The sequence below is a fragment of the Lytechinus variegatus genome, chromosome 1 (genome assembly GCF_018143015.1).
Source record: "Lytechinus variegatus isolate NC3 chromosome 1, Lvar_3.0, whole genome shotgun sequence".
Classification (NCBI taxonomy): domain Eukaryota; kingdom Metazoa; phylum Echinodermata; class Echinoidea; order Temnopleuroida; family Toxopneustidae; genus Lytechinus; species Lytechinus variegatus.
Genome location: NC_054740.1, coordinates 62,826,769 through 62,843,852, shown reverse-complemented (window position 1 = coordinate 62,843,852; position 17,084 = coordinate 62,826,769). Strand labels below are relative to the sequence as shown.

Below are 17,084 nucleotides of genomic sequence, written 5' to 3'. Positions count from 1 at the left end.
AGCGATCGAGCAAAAATACGTATTCATTCAAATATTGATAAATGTGACAGACTGGAAATAATACCTAGTAAGTCCTCAATATATTAAACCCGATTCATTTCATGTTTTTTTTCTTATTTTTTCTAGGTCGATTTTCTTTCTTTTATTAAGGGGGGGGGATGTGGGTGCCCACTCCCCATCTTCACCCGATGCTCAAAGTCCACAAGAACAGTGGACTGCTCGTTCAAGTGTCCAGTCACGTTACATACGTATACAGGTTTAAGTATCTAGGTCAATAACACTAAGTATAAGATTACGGACGATTAAAAAACCCGGCTGATTCATAAGGTATAAACTTACAATTCGCATGAAAATGAGGTAGTGATTTTTAATATTCCTTATCTACACCAGCAAAGCCTACATAAAACAAATTTAAAAAAAATGCCTTATCACGATAATTTGTTTTTATTTAATGTGCAGAGAAGTTTAATGGGACGTGCATGTATTTACATAGGTATGTAAATATCGGATACGATATAATAAAACCATCATGCAAAATACTCCAGTCAAAACCAAACTACAATTTAAATAGTTGTAAAGTGAAATATGTCCCGGGGGGGTGTCAGGTCCTTTTGCTCTGGCCCCCTACCATTGAGCCCCCGTTTTTGGTAGGCCATGCATATGCATTGATTTTCTTTTTCTTCAAAATATCAAAAGTGGATTTAGAGCCTTTTGGAAATGAGGTCTACAGATCTAGTCTCACCTTTATGACCAGTACATGGTTCCAAGGTTCTTTTTTTTCTGGGGGCAAAGATCATATTTATTTATCCTTTAACTCGGCCAGCATTTTTAATTTTCCAAACTATTTCACTTGTTCAGAGGTTGGGTCATTAAAGAGACTGATAGACAGGAAATTCAAAATAAGAAGTGGGACAGTGAGCAACCGACAACCTGTTAATACAGCCAGCTGATTTGATCTTAAGCTGATCGAACCATCACTGATAGAACCGATTAAATCATGCTTTCTAATAAATTCCCAGATGAAAGGACAGACTTGGTAAAATCCACTGAAGTGTCTTACACGAGCTCACATGGAAGTGATCCTGGAAATAGCAACGTTAAAATAACTTCACAAAGCTACCAAGGATATCAAAACGGACAATCTCCGAGACGAGAGACAACCAACGATGATGATGATAAACATGATGAAGACAGAGATGAGACAAAACCTCTTATTGAGTCTAATCTAAAGGCTGGTAAGAATGAAAATAATACATTTTTTAATTCATTGAGGGGATTACAATGTATACCATGGAGACGAGTTTACCTCCCTATATGCCTTTACATACCAGCTCAATGGAATAAGCAGGCATTGATCAAAGTTAGGGCCGATATCAAGAAATAGAACTCTTGATATTGATTGTTTTTATTCTTTTATTAGAAATATAAATAGGAATGAATGTTTTATATACATATAAGTTGCTATTTAAATGAATCACCATTTTAGTATACAAACTAGAGAGCCTGTCATACGCCCACCACCCCGCTCTTCATTTCAAGCCATGTTCGACGATGAGCAAAAATTTCGCCACGATGGAGTTTTTTGCTCGTCGACGTACGGAGGATAGGCGCCAAAGTAAATGTATTGTTAAATGTCCGTCTTAACACAGAACAGCAATGAAGCCTATGTCGAAAACTGTTCAGTAAAAAAAATATTTAAAAATAGTTTATTCCTTTGTTCTGGACAGACGATCAATCTGCAATGTTTCATCAGCTCTGCACTCTAAAAACAAATATCAGTCAAAAATGACTAGTTAATAGAGTCAGGTAGGAGCAATTGTTATTCTAGTCATATTTGACTATTTTCTTGTCATATTTTACTAGAACAGAGTTATTTCTGAATAGAATATATGTCAGAAATGTGAATATCAGTGATTGCTATATCAGTTGCTCCCAGCTGACTACTGGTCTAGTCAATTTGACTGATTTGTTTTAAGAGTGTGAAACCATAGGACAATGCGGCTCTTCTGGCTCACTAATTTTCAAGAAAAATGACTTCCTATTGTTATTCGTCATTTAGTGAGTTGAATTTGAAAACACGTTAATTCGGTTCTTGAATCATCCGAGCGTAGCTGAGCGTAAATTCCATTTTAAACCTCAAAGGCCCGGGGGAAGCGGAACCTGCCCCCCCCCCCGATATTTTTCAAGATTTTTTACTTGCAAGTCACGCGCAACTTTTGGGGAGACCAAAATTAGTGACGCCTGTGTAAACTACGAAACTGCATATTAACTAACATTCCATGTAAGTGCATGTTTGACCCCAAATTGCTCAAATACTGACGTGAATTCAGGTAAAATGTGTTACTAGTAACCAAAATTCGTAAATGTATCATTATCTCAACTTTACTGACTAAAATCAAATGAAATAAAGAAAAAAAGAAATACATCGTGTCTGACCAGAAATATTGGTAAAGGAATTACTGAGTATCACATTAGACTTCGCTGGATTATTCATGCCAATTGTATGAAAAATAAGTTTTGAATGAGAATTTCTTTGGCCGGACAAAATGATTATGTCCACGTGATTCGATAAATTCAATGCTCAAAACTTACACCGGAATTGATAAGGCGTGTCAAAACGGGACAGAAAGATAGACATTTACAGTAAGTCAGTTTAGACAGTTCGGTCACAAAGTCCAATATAGTAGGCCTATACATTTATAATAACTTTGATGTTTTCTTTAATACCAGCCCCAAAGTTTATCAAATCGATCACTTGTTTTCAACAACTTGTTATCACGAAATGTGAACGATGTTGTTATCCCCTTCTGCTGTGCAAACACAGTTAAGGGTCTGAAAGTGCATCCTAGTGCATCCTAGTAATGCCTTCCCCAATTATTTACGATAAACAAAGTAAAAGAGAGCAGGATGAAATATTAAATTATTTTCTGAATATATGTTTTGTCAATATTGCGAGATTGGGTTGTTTGCAATAAAAATGTTCAATATTTTTGCTCGCTCGCTACATTTTATGAATTTACGCGATAAGCCATTTTTTTTTATCTAGCTCCCCTCATTTTTTTTGCTCATTTACGCCACTGATTTCAACAGATTTACAACAATTTTTATTGCTTTGAATGACAAGTGAGATGATAAATATATTATCTGATTATATTGGAGAGAGAAGTCACAGAAGAAGCAATGGTTTCAAAGTATTAATGGAAGTATCAAAGAAGTACGAATTATCTCAATAATAACTACAAAAATAATAATGATAATAATAATGATGATAACAGTAATAATAATGATAATAATAATAATAACAAATAATAATAATGGTAATAATATCAATGATAATGATAATAACAACAACAATAATGATAATGATAACAATAATAATAATAATAATAATAGCAATAACAACAATATAAACATTTATAAAGCGCCAGTCTCGTAAAATTGTCAATTGTCATGCATTAAACAAATTTTCAAAATGAATTAATGGATATCCAATAAATTTCGGAGCAGGGTAAAAAAAACAGGAATGAAAATGCCCCCCATTAACTTTACGATAATACTTACGATTTTCGCCTTGAAATCTTATACTAATATTCTTATTAATATTACCTTTGTATCGGTTTTTTTTGTTTATTGTCCATAGAAATAACGGACTGCTTTCCTACTCGCTATGTTATCTGTACCATGGGATACATTGGGTTTGTTCTGGTATATTGCTTGCGTGTTACGGTAAGCATTGGGGTGGCGGCCATGGTGAACTCGTCCACGCCTCGTGCCTTAGATGACAATACGAGCGGTGAATACTGTTCAGATCGAGGAGGTATTAATAGCACTAGGCAAGATGAGGTAAGTCTGTTTCTGTTCCCGTAGGAAATCGATGCAATATGAAGACCTGTCATAATCTATTGAATCCTGTAATTCTGCAATTATGTTGATTTAATTGCATTCCTTTACATTATCATGCTGTTTATTGAACAATACACTTTGTTGACATATATTTTCATTGATTATTGTAGTATGTTTTGAGTTGTTAGATAAGTTGTGTTGTGTAATAATTTCTGATGTAAATGCGGAAATCAAATCAATCGCAATCTCTGCCACATACAATTAAATAATATCTTACTATAATTAATGTCTTGCCATACTTCAAGAATCATCGTGTGTAAGAGCAATTCAACAAATCCAATGCAATTTATTTGTTTGTTCAGAATAATATGGCATGTTTTTTATAAATAAAATACGAAATTAAACTTATCGTTTTTTAAAAAGGATATTGGTGAGTTCGACTGGGACAGCGAAACGCAAGAGTTTATCCTGGCCGGATTCTTCTATGGCTATATGTTCACTCAGTTGCTTGGCGGATGGCTCGCAGACAAATTTGGCGGGAAATTTATTTTCGCATTGGGCGTGCTGTGTACGAGTCTCTGTTCTTTGGTCTTCCCCGTCGCTTCCTACGCAGGACCTGGCGTCGTGTTTGCGACGAGAGTTATTTCGGGCCTGGGAGAGGTGAGACTATTCTGTATATTTTTTTTTAAATTGACATCAACGAAAGCGAAACGATTCCTATCACATTCCATAAACTGTTCATATTTGGTTTATATGTAGGCCCTATTTTTTTACGGCATTAGATATTGAAACTTGAATATCAAGTACTAAATATATTGAAAGAAAGAACGATCTCATTGTTAATTATTTTGAATTTCTTTTCAATCTTCTGTGAGAACAAGTGAATCTTTCGTTGGATTATTTATTGTATTTCAGGAAAAATGCACAGGAATGATTGATCCTATAATGCCACACTCACTAGGCCTATTAATTTTGTATTATTTGAATATAGGGGAAGGCGGGGTAAGTTGTGACAGTTTTTGCTTTTTGCATGATAGAATTGATATGATTAATAATCTTGTCGAAATAAGTACCTTGCCTTGAAATTTAATTCTTCTGAAATATTTTCCACCTATATACAACTTTCTATCCCCACACTGAAAGTCATCGTGACCTTTGAAAAAAACGATGTCAAATGGCTCAACTTGCCCCATATATGGGGTAAGTTTGAGCCACCTTCTGGGGTAAGTTGAGCCACAAAAACTATGTACAAAATGTATGAGGGGAGAACCAGCATGTCAATTTTTTGTTTAAAGTCTTTTCACTTGCTAATTCTCTATAAATACTAACATCCTTTAAAAGGAAGAGAACAGTCATGTAAATTTGCTCCTTTCAGCCAGAATTTCAATCGATTTTTATGGTTTGTTTGTTTTTTAAGATACATTACCATAGGAATTACCATGGCTCAACTTGCCCCATGCTGTTTGGCTCAACTTACCCCAGTCTGAACTTAGTGCGATAATTTTGTATCCACACATTTATTATGCATCCATCATATAAAAGACTATGACAAGAATGAAGATCCATACCTGGACTAATAATGTTGTTATCATGTCTTTATTATATTTAAAGACATGTGTGTTTATAAAGCACTTATCTATTTCACACTCTTTTTTACTTTTTTGGCTGAAATTCATATTTTTCCCTCTAAAAAAATACTTTTTGTTTCAAAGTTGAAAACAATGTGGTGGGGTTAGGGGTTATGCTATGGGTCATCAATACATGACACCACCACAATGTCTGACTCATTCATTATTGGCCTGGGGCTGGTGGCTCAACTTGCCCCTATGCTCAACTTACCCCGCCTTCCCCTACGTAATGTGAAATATTACAGCCTTTATATTAAAAAAATAAATTTACATATATGTTGATGAAGAGGAATTAAAATAATTGATGACATCATATTTCATTTAAGGAAATACAAAATATAAAGTGAATCACCGACGTCATTCGCTTCCACTATTTACATAATTATGCCTACTGAACACGATGCGTATGAGTAAAAATAAGTGAAAATTTTCAAAGCTCTTCTTATTTTCTATTCAATTTTGATGAAATTTCATTTTTATGCATGCTTTGTTTTCCAATCTGAGTTTGATTGAATGAATAAAAACGATGTGATATTACATTTACAATTACAACAGGGATTTACATTTCCAGCCATGTTTTCACTGTTCAGTAATTGGGTGCACCAGGAAGAGCGAGGTAGATTAGCCGTTGTTACCTTCTCAGGTGAGCGACTTTCCCTCTATTCCTACTCCTCATAATAATAATAATAATAATATAGGATTTGTATAGCGCATGTATCCATCTTGCTAGTAGTCCTTTGCCAGGACTGTTCTACTTTTCAGTTACGTTGTTGATCAATAACACAATCTTCGACCTCTACGCCCGAAATGAAAACAGCCGCACGATTTCCTAGTTGGTGAAGGGCGTGAAAGAGGCGATAGCGCTATCCATGTGGAAGGTGCGCAGGGGATGGAGAATGAAGCAAATGGAGAGAAATAACAAGTACACCGACGTCTAGAATCTAGACTACCTTGCTAGGTGCTCAAGGCGCTCCTTTATTACCCCGGCTAAAATAGTCTACCGATTCTGGAGCGCACTGCCTTTTTGAGGAATTACTTCCCCTGCCGTTACCCATTACCTCACCTGGGTCGAGTGCAGCACAGTGTGGATAAATTTCTTGCTGAAGGAAACACGCAATGGCTAGGATTCGAACCCACGACCCCCTGTTTGAAAGGCGAGAGTAAGAACTACTAGACCACGACGCGCCCATCATTATCATTAATAATTAATAATAATAATAACGTTTTATTTACCCAGGGTAGCCACTTCAGTTAGGAAACTGCTCTTCCAGTGGGCCCTGCATAACATAATTATATGTTATTTATTACCCTTCTCCAATCGTAATGCTGAACGCCTATTAAGCATGTTAAGAAGACAGAAGGTCCCGCTTTTTTTTATGCATGTATGACTCAGCGAGGATCGAACCCACGAGCTCCCATTCATGAGGCGGACGCTCTACCACTGAGCCACCTTTCGTTATCCATTATCATCAGCGCCGTCATCCCTATCATCATCATCATCATCATCACCCTCTAGTCATATATAAACAGTGGCAATATCAGCAGCAGGGGCATGGGACGAATAAAGGGGTGGGGGCTGGTTTGGAAATAATAATGACAAGGGAAAAAACCCGAAGGGTGGGGGCGGGGGCTCATGCTCTTAAAATAAAGGTATTTTTGTCAAATTTCTAGCATAGCATACCGACCTGATTTTCAGGGGTCAGTGGTGCTGCGGCTTTGGTGTATATCTTACTCAGCAAAATCTTGGGGATGATCCAGCACACTAGCAACCTCGCTTTCCGGGGCCATGATCACCAGCAACAGTAGTGGCAGAAGCAGTGGCAACATCAACATAATCATTATCATCATTATCATCATCATCATCATCATCACCATCATCATCATCATCATCATCATCTTTATCATCATCATCATCATTTCATCACCATCATTATCATTATCATCATCATCATCATCATCATCATCATCATCATCATCATCATCATCATCATTATCATCATTATCATCATTATCATCATCATCATCCTCAGTTCTAGCAGCAGTGGTAACATAATCATTAGCAGAGTCAACATCATGGGCCAGGATCATCAGCGTCCACTCACCATGGTAACCGTGGTCATCACTATCATTAGAATCATCATCAATCATTGTCATTTTAATTAGCATCATCATCATCATCGTCGTCGCCATCATAGTTCCTTTCACGTTCCTCCTCATTTTTGTCATCATTTCCACCGACGGTCGTCATCATCGTCGTCATTGTCGTAGTCATCGTTTTCATCATTACATCAACACCACTTTATCATGTTTATCGCGGTGTTGATCATCTTTATTCTGTATAATTATCATCTCCATCATTCTCATCAAAATCTTTACTGGCTTTTGGCATCAATACCATCGTCGTCTTTCCATTATTACCCCCAATAATGCCACAATCACACACACCAATGAAACCGTCTACAAACCAATCGATGATATGTCATTGGAAATAACGTAATAGCTTTGATCGGTCTGATGTTGGTTTCGTTGGTGTAACTGAACCTACCGCCATGCCCTTACTACGTTTTGATTCTTGTTTCTCTCCATAGGTTCGTGTCTTGGTAATATCCTCGGTCAGGCAATTTCCGGAGTGACTGCATCCACTGGTGTCTTGGGAGGATGGCCATTGCCATTTTATATATTCGGTAACGGGTACTTTCATTGTCAAAACTAGAGCCTTGTATGGTGCCGTGGCCGAGTGGTCTAGGCCAAGGCGCCCGACTACAACATGGATGTTCGGGGTTCGATTCCCGGCATGGTCCTTGACCAAGGCATTATCTGCATTATTAAATCTTACATCAAAATAATAAAACTGATGTAAAAAGAAAGAGAATATCAACAACTTATAGAAGACTGAGATGAGGTTTGACGATCGAAACTGGGGAGGTGAGGGGGGGGGGGGGGGGAATGGTCTTAAACAATCCCATGTACAGTTGTATATCATAACTGGGATTGGGCCCTTAAATCAAGATAGGCGAAATGTTTTGTTATACAGAAGCTACCAGCTCTGGTTATGTGCCGCATTATATCGCAACAAATCTCCTCGTTAATAATTGTGTTTTATTTTTTTCACAGCAATATACCTAGTAAGACCTTACATGAAATAAGTGATTGTATATTATTCTAATCAAAAGATTCAATGGTTACTTCTTCGCTTTGTTTTTACTCTTTCTTTAAGTGAAAACTATTAAAACTATCGTTTAAATCTTCCTTGGATAAAAAAATAAGATACTTCCTTGACCCCCTCCCCAAAAGAATACCACAAGACTAGTTAGAGAACAGAAATCACGTAAGATTTTTTGCTTCGTATTGTATTATCACAAATTCGAATCTTGAATAATAATTTTTTGAATTAACTGCACAATCAAAACAAATCAGTCAAAATGACTAGTTAGTCGGGTCAGCTGGGTATAACTTATTTTAAGTCATACTTGACTATTTTTCTAGTCTTATTTTACTAGAACAGAGTTATTCCTGACAAGTATATACGTCAGAAATGTGACTAGACATATCAGTTGCACCCAGCTGACTTCTGATCTAGTCAATTTAACTGATTTGTTTTAAGAGTGTGTAGTTCAGGTTAATGTCACATCTTTACATTTCATTATTGAGAGCTTCACTCCTTTTAAACTTTTGACTACGATTTTATTTCTACGGCATTTTGCTCAACCAATTGTAGTTATTTAATTCCTTAATGCTTGCCGAAGCCATGGAAGAAGACTATTTCTATATTACTCCCTTTCTATATATTCTCTTTTAGGAAGCATAGGACTTGTCTGGTTTGTAGCTTGGTTATTTCTCGCATACAATACCCCTGCAGAGCACCCAAGAATTTCTCTGGCTGAACGAAAGTATATCGAATCAGGGGTATCAATAAAAAAGGTTTGTCGTGACATTCTTCTTTCATTGACTTGATTTAATGGAATAGGTCCGTATCAACCTAAAATCCATCGAGAATAACGCATGTATGAACAAAAATATGGGAAAGAGAGAGAGAGAGAGAAAGAGAGACGAAGGGGTAAAGACTATTAATTGGGGGATGCAGGCAACTTATCCTGTTTAATTTGTCATGTTGGTACATTCATTATCCCAATCCTTCGCGGTCTTACGATATAAAACTACATATTCATTATTGGTGGAAGTTAAAAATTCATTCTTATTACAAACCCAGTTCCTAAGATGGTCTGAATTATAGTTTGAAAAAGTGAACTCCAACAACAGGGGGACGTTTCATGAAAGTGCTTTTATTTATTAATTTATTTATTTATCTGTTTATTTATCTTTCTATCTATTTATTTATCAATTTATTTATCAATCTATTTATTTATTCATTTATTATTTGTGTAAGAGCGGGGAAGCCCATTGAACAATCCAACAAGTCCCGTTTTATCCGAAAGTTACCATAGGAAGAGTGGCTTTCAGCCAATCAAAATCAGGGAACGATGTCGGATCTTAAAAATGTTGATGTAACGCTCCCCAGGACTCTATTCAATGTTTTCTTTCTATCCTTTTAATTACGTGGTAATAATGAATTTTTCATACTTGCTGATATATGAAACTTTGATTTGGGGATCATTCTTCTGCTTGTAGACTGCTAAAGTGAGAGTTCCATGGAATAAGATTTTGACATCCATGCCGGTTTGGGCTCAGGTGATCGCTCACATGACTGCGTGCTGGGGCTACTTCACACTCCTAACGAATTTACCAATCTACATGAATGATGTACTCAGATATGACTTAACTATGGTAAGCTTCCCTTCCATCGTTATTAAAAAAATGTATTAACAAAACTGCGTTAAATCCACGTTTTGATGCATCAGACATACTGCGCTTTTTCAAGTACATTTAATATATTGAATTGTATTGATTGTACTTATATATGTTGCCATATTATAGTTTGATTCTTTTGATAAAAATGTTAGGCCTACACTCTAAAACAATTTACTCGTCAAAAGTGACTAGTTAATAGGGTCAGATGGGTGCAACTGTTATTCTAGTCATATTTTACTGTTTTCTAGTCGTATTTTGCTAGAACATAGTTATTTCTGACAATGTCAGAAATGTGACAAGACATATCAGTTGCACCCAGCTGACAACTGGTCTAGTCCGTTTGACTGATTTGTTTTAAGAGTGTATGTTCTGCAAAGACATCTATTAATTTTCTTGATCAGGTTTTGGGAAATGGATTTAGTGTCATACTCTAAAATAAAGTATAATTTCATCTCTGTGAGTTTGCGCTTATGATAAAGTCCGTGGCGGTGCTACAGGGAGGGCGCCTGTTATTATTTTCCACGAGGCGAAAGAGGGGGAGTATTTGAAGAAAAAAGAGGAAAATATGGAAAAAGTGGATGGGAGAAGGAAGTCGAGCCTCAATTCGAAAAATAATATTCGTGCAACTAAATACAAATATAGAGAACAAATGGCATATAAGTGACGATAAATGGCGATAAGATTTCGCATTATATACGTCAGACAGAGATTCACCATTACACAAAGCTATATCTTTTTTTAATTCATATATTGTCATTTTCAAAAATTCATTTAAGTTCTATTGTTCTTTATATTTTTCTTAAATCCAGGCTGGTATATTATCGGCTGTACCGTACGCAGTGCAATGGGCATCTATGGTAATAGGGGGGATGCTGTCTGATCATCTTATCAACACTGCATTCATGTCAAGAACAGGCATTAGAAAACTCTTCGTGACAACAGGTAGGTTCTTGATAAAGACATTCCTAAAATTACACACGACTTTATGAGCGACAGGAATTTGCATGATAGGCATAAAAAGGGAAAGTAGGGCCGCAAACCTTGGGGGTTTCATGTCCCCTGCCTCCCCACCCCTCTTTTTTCATGAGTACTTTGATTGTTTGAGATATAATATTAAATGTAAAAGCATTAATAATAATAATACTTGTATTTAAAGGGATGGTCCAGGCTGAAAATATTATATCTTATTACATAGAGTAGAATTCACTGAGCAAAATGCCCAAAATTTCATCAAAATCGGATAACAAATAATAAAGTTATTGAAGTTTAAAGTTTAGCAATATTTTATGAAAACAGTCGTCATGAATATTTCATTAGTGGACTGATGATGTCACATCTCCACTTTCCGTTTTCTTACGTCATTATATAAAATCGTATTTTTTTTCTTCATTATTTCATACTTGTGTGAATAATATGTCTCCCTTATAATGAAATAAGTTGCAGCAATAAATATCTAATGCACTAAATCAGTTGTCAATCCAACTTGAATAAACCTAATTTCATATAATAAAATACAAAAAAACAAGTGGGGATGTGACATCATCAGCCCACGTAATGAATATTCGTGACGACTTTTTTTTACAAAATATTGCTAAAATTTAAAATTCAATAACTTTGTTATTTGTTATCCGATTTTGATGAAATTTTCGACATTTTGCTTAGTGAATTCTACTCAATTTATTACACTATAAATACTTTCAGCCTGGACCATCCCTTTAAGAAACGCTATTCACGCTTGTACCATAGAAAAGCATTCAGGGAATAATCCTGTCATATTTTGTCTGAGTATCCCTATCTATACATTTTTCTTCTCCATGTTCTCGTCATGGCAATGGCTCCTATATATCTTTCCCATTCTTTTATTTTTTCACATAGTTAACAAATTAGGAGGCGCAATAGGTCGGTGGAGCGGGTTTTTTGGATTCGGTGACCTGGGTTCGATTTCCAACTTGGTGCTCTAGTGTCCTTTGGTAATCCTCATTCCCGGTCTTCATTACTAGGTCACTCGGAGGGGACCTTAAGCCGTCGGTCCTCTGGTTGCTTGCTTAAAAGCAATTTCGTGCTTTCTTAGCACTCAGATAAAAAAGCACCACCTTACAACAAAATCAAGAAACATACTACCAATTAAGGAACACAAGTAATGTATTGTAATTACACAGAACTAAACGTAAACAATCATCACTTTGATGATGTAAACAAGGGTCATAATTCAAAAATATGTAAACATTTCCTTTGTGTAAAACTTAACGTTTTAAAATTTGACTCTGCGAAAAAAAATATTCTTAAGAAATATATATTTTTTTCCTAATGGTGTTTGATCATTTAGGACTTTTCGCATATGGGGTCACGCAGGTTCTAGTTGCTGTTGTAGGCTGCAATGGCGCCCTCTCTGTTACATTCATTTCTCTTGGACTTGGAGTAGTTGGCGTCGCGTTCTCGGGATACCTCCCGAATACATTAGATCTCGCTCCCGCCTATTCGGGCAGCATCGGAGGCCTGGTGCAGAGTGCTGGACCAATCTCGGGCATCCTTGGTCCATATCTTGTCGGAGTTTTCACAGAAGACCAGGTGGGTTGTTCCAAATGGAATGCTTTATGGTATCCTAAAAGGGACGAAATCTATAATATTGCTGCGATGCGATATAATTTTTTGTTAGGACCGATCACTTTTTTTTAAACTTGAATATCATGATTGCCCATATAGGCCTGTTGTCATCTCATGGAAAAGAAAAATGAAATATTCGACATATATTACGTAAAACATGTATAATAAAATACAAAAAGTTAACTTATTTACGGACTTTATAGTTCATATTTCATGGTTCTCCAAAATGATTACCATGAATTTTAAACCTACAAAAATCACGAACTTAATGTCTCATGTTTTAACTGAACCCTCTTTAATGAGTATGATAATTCCGTTTATCATCAAACTATTATTCCCCTGTTTTCATTTTGGCAGAGAAACTTAGAGGGATGGCAGTATGTATTCTACATTTCCTTTGGAGTCACTACTTTTGGAGCCATTTTTTACCTCATCTTTGCATCCGGAGAGGAACAAACCTGGGCATCAAAAAACACTCAAACACATGAACACGATGAGAGCGATTATGATAAAATTTGAATCCTGCGATACGGAGAACTGAATAACAGGTTCCTGATCGACCATTATCATTCTCAGCTATGGAAATTCATCAATGTCATAGATACGGAGGAGATAGTAGTCACGGGTCCTCGTTTTGAAATAGTGATAGATTCGACCAAATCAGTCTCGAATCCATTACCTGAAGAAGATCATCATGCATGTCATGGGTACTGATTTGTAAAGAGTATTGAGTGTCCGATCCGTCTCAGCTATGCATATCCATCTATGTCGTCTTTGATGTAGAGAAGATCGTCGGATGTTCCGTTTTACAAAGAAGACCCCACTCAAGACAATCTAAAATAGACTATCACTTTCGTATTTACTACGGAGAAGATTTCCCAGGGGACCGTTTCATGAAATGATTTGTCGGACGTTGTCGACAAATCCTGTTTCATCAGATAGTTACCATAGTAACAAGTGTCTCTCAGTATCGGTCTTTTAAAGAGTAGGGGAAGGCGGGGTAAGTTGAGCATAGGGGCAAGTTGAGCCACCAGCCCCAGGCCAATAATGAATGAGTCAGACATTGTGGTGGTGTCATGTATTGATGACCCATAGCATAACCCCTAACCCCACCACATTGTTTCCAACTTTGAAACAAAAAGTAATTTTTTAGAGGGAAAAATATGAATTTCAGCCAAAAAAGTAAAAAAGAGTGTGAAATAGATAAGTGCTTTATAAACACACACGTCTTTAAATATAATAAATACATGATAACAACATTATTAGTCCAGGTATGGATCTTCATTCTTGTCATAGTCTTTTATATGATGGATGCATAATAAATGTGTGGATGCAAAATTATCGCACTAAGTTCGGACTGGGGTAAGTTGAGCCAAACAGCATGGGGCAAGTTGAGCCATGGTAATTCCTATGATAATGTATCTTAAAAAACAAACAAACCATAAAAATCGATTGAAATGCAGGCTGAAATGAGCAAATTTACATGACTGCTCTTTTCCTTTTACAAGATGTTAGTATTTATAGAGAATTAGCAAGTGAAAAGACTTTAAACAAAAAATTGACATGCTGGTTCTCCCCCCATACATTTTGTACATAGTTTTTGTGGCTCAACTTACCCCAGAAGGTGGCTCAAACTTACCCCATATATGGGGCAAGTTGAGCCATTTGACATTGTTTTTTTCAAAGGTCACGATGACTTTCAGTGTGGGGATAGAAAGTTATATATAGGTGGAAAATATTTCAGAAGAATTAAATTTCAAGGCAAGGTACTTATTTCGACAAGATTATTAATCATATCAATTCTAACATGCAAAAAGCAAAAACTGTCACAACTTACCCCGCCTTCCCCTAATGATCGATCCGACCCAACCAGTCCCAAATCTATCAATGTCATATATCAATGTGGAGCGTTGTGGCCCAGTGGACGAGTCTCCAGACTTTGAAAAAGAGGGTTGTGGGTTCAAATCCCAGCCATGGCGTAGCTTCCTTCAGCAAGAAATTTTTCCACATTGTGCTGCACTCAACCCAGGTGAGGTGAATGGGTACCCGGCAGGAATTAATTCCTTGAAATGCTGAGTCCTGGTGGGCGTTTCATCAATACTTTCGTCCGACAAGTTGTCAGATCTTACAACTTTCCTGGATTCTGATTGGTTGAGAAGCACTGTTACTATAGTAACTGTCGGATAAAACAGGACTTGTCGGATAAAACGTCTGACAAGTCCTTTCATGAAACGCTCCCCTGGAAAGGCTGCTTGAGCTACAGCCAGGGTAATGATATCCAAGTCCTATGGAAGCGCATAGGGACGTTGTTCATGTGTTATGCGCTATACAAGAACTGACTATTACTATCATTATTAGTTTATTGGTCCCGTCTTTTAAAAAGCAATGATTGATTCGACCCAAAACAGTCTCAGCTATGGAAACTCATCAGAGTCATCATTTTATACCATGCATATAGAGTATGGAAACGAAGAGAAGCTCACTTATTGACCAAGTTAGTGATGTACGTGTGGTTGTTGTTTAGAAGATAACTATTTGAATAGACGTATTGAGATGTTGGTGTTACTGGCTTTCCATTTGCTTTCGATCGATCAAGTCAGTACAAACTGTTCAAGACAGGTTCTTGGCAGCATATACTAATATAGGGAATATTTGCGGTTGATAGTTGTGAAAGGAGTTGCTATGGGGTGTTGGGATGGGAAGGTTAATTGGATGGGAAATAAACAATGAAAACGTGTCGAGAGAGCAGGGCTCATATTTTGTAAAACAATGTGAAGTTCTTAAAGGACTGTAAACCAGATGAGACTTGACGACTCAAAGAAAAGCGGGACAATAGATATATTCATGAAGTGCTGTCAGGAAATTCTCTTAAGAACAGCAAATTTATGGATTAAAAAAAAACATTTCATCATACTGTGATGTCACAGCAAATTCTATTCCGTTCATTTCTGTTATAAATTCCACAAAGTGCAAGTAAGAAGGAGTAATTGGTGTTTGGGATATCTGCAAACCCTTACTATTTTTGTAGATGTTGCAATGCGTCTCAGAAAATTGATAATAACATTTTCTGTGAATTCAGTCACATTATATTCAGAAACATTTCGTACACACTTGTACAGGATATGAAAAAAATTTATATACATGTTTTCAACTGTTATGGTTATAACCCATCTAAAATGCAGTTTATGGGGAACTGGTAACCGTTTATAACGCTGTTCGTGAGTTTAGAGCGACTTTAATCAAGAACGACTGGTGAACCTTTTTATGCGCTGAATAATCACCGATGAACATTAATTGTGAATATTATTACCACAAGAAAGGATCACCAGTCGTTCTTAAAGTCACTCTTAAAGGTCAAGTCCACCCCAGAAAAATGTTGATTTGAATCAATAGAGAAAAATCAGACAAGCACAGTGCTGAAAATTTCATCAAAATCGGAGGTAAAATAAGAAAGTTATGACATTTCAAAGTTTCGCTTATTTTTAACAAAATAGTTATATGAACGAGCCAGTTACATCCAAATGAGAGAGTCGATGATGTCACTCACTCACTATTTCTTTTGTTTTTTTATTGTTTGAATTATACAATATTTCAATTTTTACGAATTTGACGATTAGGACCTCCTTGCCTGAAGCATAAAATGTTAAAATAGTGGAATTCCACGTGTTCAGGGAGGAATGAAACTTCTTTTCACATGACAATGACGAGAAAATAAAAATATTTCATATTTCATATAATGAATTACAAAAGAAATAGTGAGTGAATGATGTCATCAACTCTCTCATTTGGATGTAACTGGCTCGTTCATATATTAACTATTTTGTTGAAAATAAGCGAAACTTTAAAATGCCATAACTTTCTTATTTTACATCCGATTTTGATGAAATTTTCAGTGCTATGATTGTTGAATTTTTCTCTTTTTATTCAAATCAAGTTTTTGCTGGGGTGGACTTGTCCTTTAACTTGCGAACAGCTTGATGAAACGGCTCCCATGTCGCATTGGACGTCCTACAGCTTTAAAATTGTTGTGTCACAGTCATACGGCGAAACAGACTTATCAAGACTTTTGAGTGTTTCCAATGGCATACCACCGGATGGTTCGCGCTGATATGACTGCAGCATGACATATGGTGAATTTTCGCCAAACAGTATTTAATACATTTCTATCAATTTTATGTTGTTTTCTTATCAAAACCAAAG

At 36.4% G+C, this 17,084-nt stretch overlaps 1 protein-coding gene across 1 annotated transcript; it reads left to right on the top strand.

Annotated features, from left to right (window-relative positions):
• Positions 1 to 885: 885 nt before the first annotated feature.
• Positions 886 to 13,403, top strand: LOC121431426 (sialin-like). Its single transcript, XM_041628999.1, has 10 exons — positions 886 to 1,235; positions 3,641 to 3,843; positions 4,267 to 4,503; positions 6,027 to 6,114; positions 8,060 to 8,155; positions 9,271 to 9,392; positions 10,101 to 10,256; positions 11,090 to 11,222; positions 12,607 to 12,848; positions 13,242 to 13,403. Exons 1-10 carry the CDS (start codon positions 998 to 1,000, stop codon positions 13,401 to 13,403), a joined length of 1,677 nt encoding a protein of 558 aa, XP_041484933.1. The 5' UTR covers positions 886 to 997.
• The last annotated feature ends 3,681 nt before the right edge of the window (positions 13,404 to 17,084 follow it).

Excerpts from the sequence above, each read along its gene's own strand:
- LOC121431426 (XM_041628999.1), top strand. The coding sequence starts at position 998 with ATGCTTTCTAATAAATTCCCAGATGAAAGGACAGACTTGGTAAAATCC. Across the intron at positions 1,236-3,640 it reads TGAGTCTAATCTAAAGGCTG|AAATAACGGACTGCTTTCCT; the intron begins GTAAGAATGAAA and ends TATTGTCCATAG. Across the intron at positions 10,257-11,089 it reads TCAGATATGACTTAACTATG|GCTGGTATATTATCGGCTGT; the intron begins GTAAGCTTCCCT and ends TCTTAAATCCAG.